The sequence below is a fragment of the Oncorhynchus mykiss genome, chromosome 4 (assembly GCF_057628025.1).
Source record: "Oncorhynchus mykiss isolate SJ-2025 chromosome 4, ASM5762802v1, whole genome shotgun sequence".
In the NCBI taxonomy this organism is placed as follows: Eukaryota; Metazoa; Chordata; class Actinopteri; order Salmoniformes; family Salmonidae; genus Oncorhynchus; species Oncorhynchus mykiss.
In genome coordinates, this window is record NC_143025.1 from 1247862 (window position 1) to 1261401 (window position 13540).

General features: G+C 40.7%; 1 protein-coding gene across 1 annotated transcript in view; it reads left to right on the forward strand.

Moving 5' to 3' along the window:
• The window catches only part of sema7a (semaphorin 7A (JohnMiltonHagen blood group)), a 72114-nt gene that overhangs the window by 24869 nt on the left and 33705 nt on the right, over positions 1–13540 (forward strand). The window contains exons 6-7 of the mRNA XM_036969371.2: positions 1894–2004; positions 4806–4948. Coding sequence (XP_036825266.2) covers positions 1894–2004; positions 4806–4948 — 254 coding nt within the window. The remainder of the gene's footprint in view (positions 1–1893; positions 2005–4805; positions 4949–13540) is intronic.

Below are 13540 nucleotides of genomic sequence, written 5' to 3' on the forward strand. Positions count from 1 at the left end.
CAAACTTAACGTTCAGTGGTTCAGTGGCAGATGATACACTATATATACAAAAGTATGTGGACACCTCTTCAAATGAGTGGATTTAGCTATTTCAGCCCCACCCGTTGTTGACAGGTTTATAAAATCAAGCACACAGTCATGCAATCTCCATAGGTAAACATTGGCAGTAGAATGGCCTTACTGAAGAGCTCAGTGACTTTCAACGGGGCACTGTCATAGGATGCAACTTTTCCAACAAGTCATTTTGTCACATTTCTGCCCTGCTGGAGCTGCCCCTGTCAACTGTAAGTGATGTTATTGTGAAGTGGAAACGTCTAGGAGCAACAACGGCTCAGCTGCGAAGTGGTAGACCACACAAGCTCACAGAACGTAACCCACGAGTGCTGAAGCGCGTAGTGTGTAAAGATAGTCTGTCCTCGGTTGCAACTACAGAGTTCCAAACTGCCTCTGGAAGCAACGTCAGCACAATAATTGTTAGTCTGGAGCTTCATGAAATGGGTTTCCATGGCCGAGCAGCTGCACACAAGCCTAAGATCACCATGTGCAATGCTGGAGTAGTGTAAAGCCATTGGACTCTGGAGCAGTGGAAATGCGTTCTCTGGAGTGATGAATCACACTTTACCATCTGGCAGTCTGACAGATGAATCTGGGTTTGGCGGATGCCAGGAGAACGCTACCTGTCCCAATGCATAGTGCCAACGGTAAAGTTTGGTGGAGGAATAATGGTCTGCAGCTGTTTTTCATGGTTCGGGCCCCTTAGTTCCAGTGAAGGGAAATCTACAGCGTACAATGACCTTCTAGACAATTCTGTACTTCCCACTTTGTGGCAACAGTTTCCGGAAGTCCCTTTCCTGTTTCAGTATAACAATGCCCCCGTGCACAAAGCGAGGTCCATACAGAAATGGTTTGTCGAGATAGATATGGGAGAACTTGACTGGACTGAATAGAGCCCTGATCTCAACCCTATCGAACACCTTTGGGATGAATTGAAATGCTGACTGCGAGCCAGGCCAAACCGCCAAACATCAGTGCCCCGACCTCACTAATGCTGTTATGGCTGAATAAAAGCAAGTCCCCTCAACAATGTTCCAACATCCAGTGGAAAGCCTCCCCAGAAGACTGGAGGTTGTTATAGCAGCAATGTTCCAACATCTAGTGGAAAGCCTTCCCAGGAGGGTGGAGGCTGTTATAGCAGCAATGTTCCAACATCTAGTGGAAAGCCTTCCCAGGAGGGTGGAGGCTGTTATAGCAGCAATGTTCCAACATCTAGTGGAAAGCCTTCCCAGAAGAGTGGAGGCTGTTATAGCAGCTATGTTCCTACATCTAGTGGAAAGCCTTCCCAGAAGAGTGGAGGCTGTTATAGCAGCAATGTTCCAACATCTAGTGGAAAGCCTTCCCAGAAGAGTGGAGGCTGTTATAGCAGCAATGTTCCAACATCTAGTGGAAAGCCTTCCCAGAAGAGTGGAGGCTGTTATAGCAGCAATGTTCCAACATCTAGTGGAAAGCCTTCCCAGAAGAGTGGAGGCTGTTATAGCATGATTTTGAATTGGAATGAGATGTTTGACGAGCAGGTGTCCACATACCTTTGGTCATGTAGTCCAAAGGTTGGTCAATCAGATCCCTTGGCGTTGAATACGTACGTTTTCACAAAAATGCAATGAATTATTGAATGTCTCTGTGTGTCTTTCTGTGTGTGTCTGTGAGCCTCTGTGTGTCTGTGTGTCTCTCTGTGTGTCTCTCTGTGTGTCTGTGTGTGACATGAGATCATACTATATAACCACCTAATCAAATCCAGTAGAAATACCTTATAAAATGTGTCTATTTTTTACTAGGATGCAATGAATTATTGAATGTCTTTGCTTCCTTGTCGTAACGTGGGTTCTGTTCTTTTAGAGGGGGACGTATATGCTGCAGCTCCTTTATACAGCGATGGGAGCTCATTACAGTTCAGAAGGAAAGCTGGCAGCAGAACCAATGTATGGATGTATGACAAGTGGGTGACTGGTATGTAAAGAGAGATAATGTATTAATGTGATACTGTATTAATGTGATACTGTATTAATGTGATAATGTATTGGTGCGATAATGTATTAATGAGATAATGTATTAATGAGATAATGTATTAATGTGATAATGTATTAATGTGATAATGTATTAATGCGATGGTGAATTAATGTGATACTGTATTAATGTGATACTGTATTAATGTGATAATGTATTAATGTGATACTGTATTAATGTGATACTGTATTAATGTGATAATGTATTAATGTGATACTGTATTAATGTGATAATGTGTTACTGTATACTGTATTAATGTGATACTGTATTAATGTGATGGTGTATTAATGTGATACTGTATTAATGTGATACTGTATTAATGTGATAATGTATTAATGTGATACTGTATTAATGTGATACTGTATTAATGTGATAATGTATTAATGTGATGGTGTATTAATGTAATGGTGTATTAATGTGATACTGTATTAATGTGATAATGTGTTACTGTATACTGTATTAATGTGATAATGTGTTACTGTATACTGTATTAATGTGATACTGTATTAATGTGATGGTGTATTAATGTGATAATGTGTTACTGTATACTGTATTACTGTGATACTGTATTAATGTGATAATGTGTTACTGTATACTGTATTAATGTGATACTGTATTAATGTGATACTGTATTAATGTGATGGTGTATTAATGTGATACTGTATTAATGTGATACTGTATTAATGTGATGGTGTATTAATGTGATACTGTATTAATGTGATAATGTGTTACTGTATACTGTATTAATGTGATACTGTATTAATGTGATGGTGTATTATTGTGATAATGTGTTACTGTATACTGTATTACTGTGATAATGTATTACTGTGATACTGTATTAATGTGATAATGTGTTACTGTATACTGTATTAATGTGATACTGTATTAATGTGATAATGTATTAATGTGATACTGTATTAATGTGATAATGTGTTACTGTATACTGTATTAATGTGATACTGTATTCATGTGATGGTGTATTAATATGTAATTGTTGACAAGTGGGTGACCGGTATGCAAAGAGAGATAATGTATTAATGTGATACTGTATTAATGTGATGGTGTATTAATGTGATAATGTGTTACTGTATACTGTATTAATGTGATACTGTATTAATGTGATAATGTATTCATGTGATAATGTATTAATGTGATAATGTGTTACTGTATACTGTATTAATGTGATACTGTATTAATGTGATAATGTATTCATGTGATAATGTATTAATGTGATAATGTATGCTGATGTCACAAAGTGCTTATACAGAAACCCAGCCTAAAACCCCAAACAGCAAGATGTAGAAGCACGGTGGCTAGGGAAAAACTCCCTATGAAGGCAGGAACCTAGGAAGAAACCTAGAAAGGAACCAAGCTCTGAGGGGTGGCCAGTCCTCTTCTGGCTGTGCCGGGTGGAGATTATAAGATTAAGATGAACATAACAGAACATGGCCATTAAGGCCAGATCGTTCTTCAAGTTGTTCAAATGTTCATAGATGACCAGCAGGGTCAGATAATAATAATACCAGTAGTTGTCGAGGGTGCAGCAGTTCAGCACCTCAGGAGTAAATGTCAGGTGGCTTTTCATAGCCGATCAAATGGCACCTTATTCTCAATATGGTTCACTTTTTTAGACTAGAGCCCTGGTCAAAAGTACTGTGTAGGAGAAAGGGTGGCTTTTGGGACGCTGTCTCATTCTCAGTCTGGCATCAGCGATCACAGTACAGCTTCATTAGTGAAATCCTTATCTTTCCGTCTACTCTTCCGCGTATCAGCATAGCTGCCAAACCAAGGCTACTAGCTACGTCATGATTTAAGGCGGCAGACTTGGCTCTGTGGCTGTTAATCATGGAAGAGGGGTCACTGTAGTTTGGATGGAACTCTCTCAGGGTTCCTCTGTGTTAGTACTTTATGTTGTTTCACTGATACACCCATGTGTTCTGTTGATACACCCATGTGTTCTGCTCTTTCACTGATACACCCATGTGTTCTGCTCTTTCACTGATACACCCATGTGTTCTGTGGTTTCACTGATACACCCATGTGTTCTGCTCTTTCACTGATACACCCATGTGTTCTGTGGTTTCACTGATACACCCATGTGTTCTGTGGTTTCACTGATACACCCATGTGTTCTGTTGATAAACTGATACACCCATGTGTTCTGTGGTTTCACTGATACACCCATGTGTTCTGCTCTTTCACTGATACACCCATGTGTTCTGTGGTTTCACTGATACACCCATGTGTTCTGCTCTTTCACTGATACACCCATGTGTTCTGTGGTTTCACTGATACACCCATGTGTTCTGCTCTTTCACTGATACACCCATGTGTTCTGTGGTTTCACTGATACACCCATGTGTTCTGTTGATACACCCATGTGTTCTGTGGTTTCACTGATACACCCATGTGTTCTGTTGATACACCCATGTGTTCTGTGGTTTCACTGATACACCCATGTGTTCTGTTGATACACCCATGTGTTCTGTTGTTTCACTGATACACCCATGTGTTCTGTTGATACACCCATGTGTTCTGTTGATAAACTGATACACCCATGTGTTCTGTTGATAAACTGATACACCCATGTGTTCTGTGATGAGATGCGACATGTTTGTTTCTCGTAAATTTTGTTTGCAAAAATTATTGTGCAATCGTTAGATAGGTAGTGGAACACTGTAAATGATAACTGGAGTGTTTTATAGAAGAATGGGTTAATTGATAAATATTCCCTGTCCTCCCAGAGCCCACGTTCATCTCCGCCTGCTGGGTGAGACGTAGGGAGGAGCCGGACAAGGAGAAGATATATATCTTCTTCAGGGAGAAGAACTCTGACAGCAGCCCTGAAGCTGATCCCTGGATCTCTAGAGTAGCACAAGTCTGTAAGGTAAGATGGTGGGATAGAGACAGTCTGTTAGATAGAGGCAGTCTGTTAGATGGTGGGATAGAGACAGTCTGTTAGATGGTGGGATAGAGACAGTCTGTTAGATGGTGGGATAGAGACAGTCTGTTAGATAGTGGGATAGGGACAGTCTGTTAGATGTTGGGATAGAGACAGTCTGTTAGATAGTGGGATAGAGACAGTATGTTAGATGTTGGGATAGATACAGTCTGTTAGATAGAGACAATCTGTTAGATACTGGGATAGAGACAGTCTGTTATATGGTGGGATAGAGACAGTCTGTTATATGGTGGGATAGAGACAGTCTGTTAGATAGAGGCAGTCTGTTAGATAGAGACAGTATGTTAGATGGTGGGATAGAGACAGTCTGTTAGATAGAGGCAGTCTGTTAGATAGAGACAGTCTGTTATATGGTGGGATAGAGACAGTCTGTTAGATAGAGGCAGTCTGTTAGATAGAGACAGTATGTTAGATGGTGGGATAGAGACAGTCTGTTAGATAGAGGCAGTCTGTTAGATAGAGACAGTCTGTTAGATGGTGGGATAGAGACAGTTTGTTAGATAGAGACAGTCTGTTAGATGGTGGGATAGAGACAGTCTGTTAGATAGTGGGATAGAGACAGTCTATTAGATGGTGGGATAGAGACAGTCTGTTAGATGTTGGGATAGAGACAGTCTGTTAGATAGTGGGATAGAGACAGTCTATTAGATGGTGGGATAGAGACAGTCTGTTAGATAGTGGGATAGAGACAGTCTATTAGATGGTGGGATAGAGACAGTCTGTTAGATGTTGGGATAGAGACAGTCTGTTAGATAGTGGGATAGAGACAGTCTATTAGATGGTGGGATAGAGACAGTCTGTTAGATGGTGGGATAGAGACAGTCTGTTAGATGGTGGGATGGAGACAGTCTGTTAGATGGTGGGATAGAGGCAGTCTGTTAGATGGTGGGATAGAGACAGTCTGTTAGATGGTGGGATAGAGACATTCTGTTAGATGTTGGGATAGAGACAGTCTGTTAGATAGTGGGATGGAGACAGTCTGTTAGATGTTGGGATAGAGACAGTCTGTTAGATGGTGGGATGGAGACAGTCTGTTAGATGTTGGGATAGAGACAGTCTGTTAGATAGTGGAATTGAGACAGTCTGTTAGATGTTGGGATAGATACAGTCTGTTAGATACTGGGATAGAGACAGTCTGTTAGATACTGGGATAGAGACAGTCTGTTAGATGGTGGGATAGAGACAGTCTGTTAGATAGAGACAGTCTGCTAGATGGTGGGATAGAGACAGTCTGTTAGATGGTGGGATAGAGACAGTCTGTTAGATGGTGGGATAGAGACAGTCTGTTAGATGGTGGTATAGAGACAGTCTGCTAGATGGTGGGATAGAGACAGTCTGTTAGATGGTGGGATAGAGACATTCTGTTAGATAAAGACAGTATGTTAGATAGTGGGATAGAGACAGTCTGTTAGATGGTGGGATAGAGACAGTCTGCTAGATGGTGGGATAGAGACAGTCTGTTATATGGTGGGATAGAGACAGTCTGTTAGATGGTGGGATTGAGACAGTCTGTTAGATGGTGGGATAGAGACAGTCTATTAGATGGTGGGATAGAGGCAGTCTGTTAGATAAAGACAGTATGTTAGATAGTGGGATAGAGACAGTCTATTAGATGGTGGGATAGGGACAGTCTGTTAGATGGTGGGATAGAGACAGTCTGTTAGATAAAGACAGTATGTTAGATAGTGGGATAGAGACAGTCTATTAGATGGTGGGATAGAGACAGTCTGTTAGATGGTGGGATAGAGACAGTCTGTTAGATAAAGACAGTATGTTAGATAGTGGGATAGAGACAGTCTGTTAGATGGTGGGATAGAGACATTCTGTTAGATGTTGGGATAGAGACAGTCTGTTAGATAGTGGGATAGAGACAGTCTGTTAGATAGTGGGATAGAGACAGTCTGTTAGATGGTGGGATGGAGACAGTCTGTTAGATAGAGACAGTCTGTCAGATAGTGGGATAGAGACAGTCTGTTAGATGGTGGGATAGAGACAGTCTGTTAGATAGAGACAGTCTGTCAGATAGAGACAGTCTGTCAGATGTTGGGATAGAGACAGTCTGTTAGATAGTGGGATAGAGACAGTCTGTCAGATAGTGGGATAGAGACAGTCTGTCAGATAGTGGGATAGAGACAGTCTGTTAGATAGAGACAGTCTGTCAGATAGAGACAGTCTGTCAGATGGTGGGATAGAGACAGTCTGTCAGATAGTGGGATAGAGACAGTCTGTCAGATAGAGACAGTCTGTTAGATAGAGACAGTCTGTTAGATAGAGACAGTCTGTCAGATAGTGGGATAGAGACAGTCTGTCAGATAGAGACAGTCTGTCAGATAGTGGGATAGAGACAGTCTGTCAGATAGTGGGATAGAGACAGTCTGTCAGATAGTGGGATAGAGACAGTCTGTCAGATAGTGGGATAGAGACAGTCTGTCAGATAGAGACAGTCTGTCAGATAGAGACAGTCTGTCAGATAGTGGGATAGAGACAGTCTGTCAGATAGAGACAGTCTGTCAGATTGAGACAGTCTGTCAGATAGAGACAGTCTGTCAGATAGTGGGATAGAGACAGTCTGAATATATTACAATACATCCACAACACATTAAATTTGTGTCCTCAGGCCCCTGCTCTACTACCACATAATGACAGTTCAAAATCCATGTGTGTGTGTATGTATAGTGTGTGTTATCGTGTTTGTGTGTGCATGTGTCTGTACCTGTGTGTGTGTGTATGTATAGTGTGTGTGTAATCGTGTTTGTGTGTGCATGTGTCTGTGCCTGTGTGTGTGTGTATGTATAGTGTGTGTGTTATCGTGTTTGTGTGCATGTGTCTGTGCCTGTGTGTGTGTGTGTAATCGTGTTTGTGTGTGCATGTGTCTGTGCCTGTGTGTGTGTGTATGTATAGTGTGTGTGTAATCGTGTTTGTGTGTGCATGTGTCTGTGTGTGTGTGTGTGTAATTGTGTTTGTGTGTGCATGTGTCTGTACCTGTGTGTGTCTCTTCACAGTCCCCGCTGTTCCATAAGGTGTATTTTTATCTGTTTTTTAAATCTGATTCTACTGCTGAAACAGTTACCTGATGTGGAATAGAGTTCCATGTAGTCATGGCTCTATGTAGTACTGTGGAATAGAGTTCCATGTAGTCATGGCTCTATGTAGTACTGTGGAATAGAGTTCCATGTAGTCAGGGCTCTATGTAGTACTGTGGAATAGAGTTCCATGTAGTCATGGCTCTATGTAGTACTGTGGAATAGAGTTCCATGTAGTCATGGCTCTATGTTGTACTGTGGAATAGAGTTCCATGTAGTCAGGGCTCTATGTAGTACTGTGGAATAGAGTTCCATGGAGTCATGTCTCTATGTAGTACTGTGGAATAGAGTTCCATGTAGTCATGTCTCTATGTAGTACTGTGGCATAGAGTTCCATGTAGTCAGGGCTCTATGTAGTACTGTGGAATAGAGTTCCATGGAGTCATGTCTCTATGTAGTACTGTGGAATAGAGTTCCATGTAGTCATGTCTCTATGTAGTACTGTGGCATAGAGTTCCATGTAGTCAGGGCTCTATGTAGTACTGTGGAATAGAGTTCCATGTAGTCATGGCTCTATGTAGTACTGTGGAATAGAGTTCCATGTAGTCATGGCTCTATGTTGTACTGTGGAATAGAGTTCCATGTAGTCATGGCTCTATGTAGTACTGTGGAATAGAGTTCCATGTAGTCAGGGCTCTATGTAGTACTGTGGAATAGAGTTCCATGTAGTCATGTCTCTATGTAGTACTGTGGAATAGAGTTCCATGTAGTCATGGCTCTATGTTGTACTGTGGAATAGAGTTCCATGTAGTCAGGGCTCTATGTAGTACTGTGGAATAGAGTTCCATGTAGTCATGGCTCTATGTAGTACTGTGGAATAGAGTTCCATGTAGTCATGGCTCTATGTAGTACTGTGGAATAGAGTTCCATGTAGTCATGGCTCTATGTTGTACTGTGGAATAGAGTTCCATGTAGTCATGGCTCTATGTAGTACTGTGGAATAGAGTTCCATGTAGTCATGGCTCTATGTAGTACTGTGGAATAGAGTTCCATGTAGTCATGGCTCTATGTAGTACTGTGGAATAGAGTTCCATATAGTCATGTCTCTATGTAGTACTGTGGAATAGAGTTCCATGTAGTCATGGCTCTATGTAGTACTGTGGAATAGAGTTCCATGTAGTCATGGCTCTATGTAGTACTGTGGAATAGAGTTCCATGTAGTCAGGGCTCTATGTAGTACTGTGGAATAGAGTTCCATGTAGTCATGGCTCTATGTAGTACTGTGGAATAGAGTTCCATGTAGTCATGGCTCTATGTAGTGCTGTGGAATAGAGTTCCATGTAGTCATGGCTCTATGTTGTACTGTGGAATAGAGTTCCATGTAGTCATGGCTCTATGTAGTACTGTGGAATAGAGTTCCATGTAGTCATGGCTCTATGTAGTACTGTGGAATAGAGTTCCATGTAGTCAGGGCTCTATGTAGTACTGTGGAATAGAGTTCCATGTAGTCATGGCTCTATGTAGTACTGTGGAATAGAGTTCCATGTAGTCATGGCTCTATGTTGTACTGTGGAATAGAGTTCCATGTAGTCAGGGCTCTATGTAGTACTGTGGAATAGAGTTCCATGTAGTCATGTCTCTATGTAGTACTGTGGAATAGAGTTCCATGTAGTCATGGCTCTATGTAGTACTGTGGAATAGAGTTCCATGTAGTCATGGCTCTATGTAGTACTGTGGAATAGAGTTCCATGTAGTCATGGCTCTATGTAGTACTGTGGAATAGAGTTCCATATAGTCATGTCTCTATGTAGTACTGTGGAATAGAGTTCCATGTAGTCATGGCTCTATGTAGTACTGTGGAATAGAGTTCCATGTAGTCATGGCTCTATGTAGTACTGTGGAATAGAGTTCCATGTAGTCATGGCTCTATGTAGTACTGTGGAATAGAGTTCCATGTAGTCATGGCTCTATGTAGTACTGTGGAATAGAGTTCCATGTAGTCATGGCTCTATGTAGTACTGTGGAATAGAGTTCCATGTAGTCATGGCTCTATGTAGTACTGTACACCTCCCATCGTCTGTTCTGGACTTGTGGACTGTGACGAGACAAAGAGTTGCTAGCTGTCTCCTCATCAGATAGATTCAAAACTCATCTACCCTGCCAAGAGTCTAGTCTCTACCCCGTGCTACGAGATATGTTGCCTTAGAAGGTCAAATACTGTTCTTTGTTCATTAAGTTATTTTATTGACAGAATAAATTGAAAACCTGAAGGCAGAGCTTGTCTATCATGTCGTCAGCAGGGCTGTGCTGTATGAGATAGGAAAACAGTAACCTTGGTTTCCAGTCTTGCACACATGGTTCCTCAATACATGTCATATTTTGGAAACAATCTGATTCGGGAGATTAGGCAAACCGTGTTTTTCTGTCGTTAGTCAACAGGGTTGCTTCTGTATGAGATGAGCAAACAGCAATCAGTGATTGGCATCCACAACCAAATATTGGCCCCGCTCCCGTTCAGTTTACAAAGGCTTCATAAGCACTACATAAATGTGTTACAAAGCATCTATAACCGTATGTCAGGCTTTATAAAGGGTTCATAAATGTGGCATAACCGTGTGACATAATCACTCATGTCAAATGCGTCAACTCACTATGTGGAATATGATATAAACATGTGCTTTATAAAGGGGTGACATGAACAGGGGTGACAGTCTATAAAGGGGTGACATGAACAGAAGAGGAACACTCGGTGAGGTATTCTCAGGTTGAACTACTCCAAATCGTCTTGGTTCTGACACACACACACGCACACACGCACACACACACACACACACACACACACACACACACACACACATAGGTCCTTCAAGCCATTTAAATACCCGTCACACCCTACAGTAACCTGTGGATCCTCAGAGAACCTTTATAAATCATCAGAACGTTAATAACCTTTTAATTGACACTTTATGTCGTGTCCTGTAATACTTAGTTTGGGGTGAGAACACCTTCGGTCATTCATAAGATCTATAAAGACTATCACATGATGCTCTACTTAATTTAAAATCAGACACCTTCGGTCATTCATAACACATTCATAAAGGCTTAATGATGTAAACCCAAATGTAATAACCCCAGAGTAATTCTCACTAACAGCCAGGGTTGGGCAGGTTGCTTCCTAAATGTAATAACCCCAGAGTAATTCTCACTAACAGCCAGGGTTGGGCAGGTTGCTTCCTAAATGTAATAACCCCAGAGTAATTCTCACTAACAGCCAGGGTTGGGCAGGTTGCTTCCTAAATGTAATAACCCCAGAGTAATTCTCACTAACAGCCAGGGTTGGGCAGGTTTCTTCCTAAATGTAATCCGTTAGTTACCTGTCCAAAATTGTAATCAGTAACGTAACTTTTGGTTTACCCAAATTCAGAAACATAGTCTGATTACATTCAGTTACTTTTAGATTACTTTCCCCTCAAGAGGCATTAGAAGTAGACAACAATGTATGTTACCAATTGAACAACATCTACTGCAGGATAATTAATGTTAAAGTTTACATAGCTGGCCATATGGATGTTAAAGTTTACATAGCTGGCCATATGGATGTTAAAGTTTACATAGCTGGCCATATGGATGTTAAAGTTTACATAGCTGGCCATATATGGATGTTAATTAAAGTTTACATAGCTGGCCATATATGGATGTTAAAGTTTACATAGCTGGCCATATGGATGTTAAAGTTTACATAGCTGGCCATATGGATGTTAAAGTTTACATAGCTGGCCATATATGGATGTTAATTAAAGTTTACATAGCTGGCCATATATGGATGTTAAAGTTTACATAGCTGGCCATATATGGATGTTAAAGTTGACATAGCTGGCCATATGGATGTTAAAGTTTACTTTATGGGTTGGTTATGTAGACTTCTTCTAACCCATCGCTTTCTACTACATATAACAATATGATTAAATGTTCTTCAAGAATCTTCTAGAATAGGACTTGGAAATATGGAAGTATAAATGATCCAAATAGTTTGACCTGAGCATGACCCCAAAACGAAGGACGTATTAGCCAGCCCTACTCTATTGTTTATGATTTTTTTGTCACGGAGGACGGATTTGGGCTCATTTGATTCGTGTTGAAAAATAATTGCTGCGCTCACGGAATGGCCTGCTCTGAGCTCTACTGAGAAGTGCTATTTACATGGCAAAACAATTCAAACTGATTTTAAAATGCCAACGTTTTTTGTTGTGCATGACCACTGTAGGGTCCTGCAGCACAGCATGTTGGGTAAAGTTGAGGTCAGGTCCAATATTGACAATGCAAAGAGGGAAAGAAGCTGGGACCACCCTAGATTTTTTTTTTACAGTAATATAATATATACAATTTACAGAAACCAATTTAGCAGATACTTTGAGCCAAAGCGACTTACAGTCACGCGTGAATACATTTGTACGTATGTGTGGTCCCGGGAATTGAACCCACTATCCTGGTGTTGAAATGCTCTACCAAGATGCATGACAGGGTTATGAATGCTTTGTGAACCCTCCATTTAATATCCTTTACAAGGCCTTTATTAAACGTTGCTTATGCCACCCTTTATAAAGCACAGGTTTATGTCATTTTTTACATAGTTGTTTATGTCACATTTGACATTGGTATATCTATATCACACAGTTATGCAACATTTCTGAAGCCTTTATAGAGCATGCCGTACAGTAATAGCTGATTTGTAACACGTTTATGAAGGCTTTATGAAGCCTTTATAGGGCATGCCGTACAGTAATAGCTGATTTGTAACACGTTTATGAAGGCTTTATGAAGCCTTTATAGAGCATGCCGTACAGTAATAGCTGATTTGTAACACGTTTATGAAGGCTTTATGAAGCCTTTATAGAGCATGCCGTACAGTAATAGCTGATTTGTAACACGTTTATGAAGGCTTTATGAACCCTTTATAGAACATGCCGTACAGTAATAGCTGATTTGTAACACGTTTATGAAGGCTTTATGAAGCCTTTATAGAGCATGCCGTACAGTAATAGCTGATTTGTAACACGTTTATGAAGGCTTTATGAAGCCTTTATAGAGCATGCCGTACAGTAATAGCTGATTTGTAACACGTTTATGAAGGCTTTATGAAGCCTTTATAGAGCATGCCGTACAGTAATAGCTGATTTGTAACACGTTTATGAAGGCTTTATGAAGCCTTTATAGAGCATGCCAAACAGTAATAGCTGATTTGTAACACGTTTATGAAGGCTTTATGAAGCCTTTATAGAGCATGCCGTACAGTAATAGCTGATTTGTAACACGTTTATGAAGGCTTTATGAAGCCTTTATAGAGCATGCCGTACAGTAATAGCTGATTTGTAACACGTTTATGAAGGCTTTATGAAGCCTTTATAGAGCATGCCGTACAGTAATAGCTGATTTGTAACACGTTTATGAAGGCTTTATGAAGCCTTTATAGAGCATGCCGTACAGTAATAGCTGA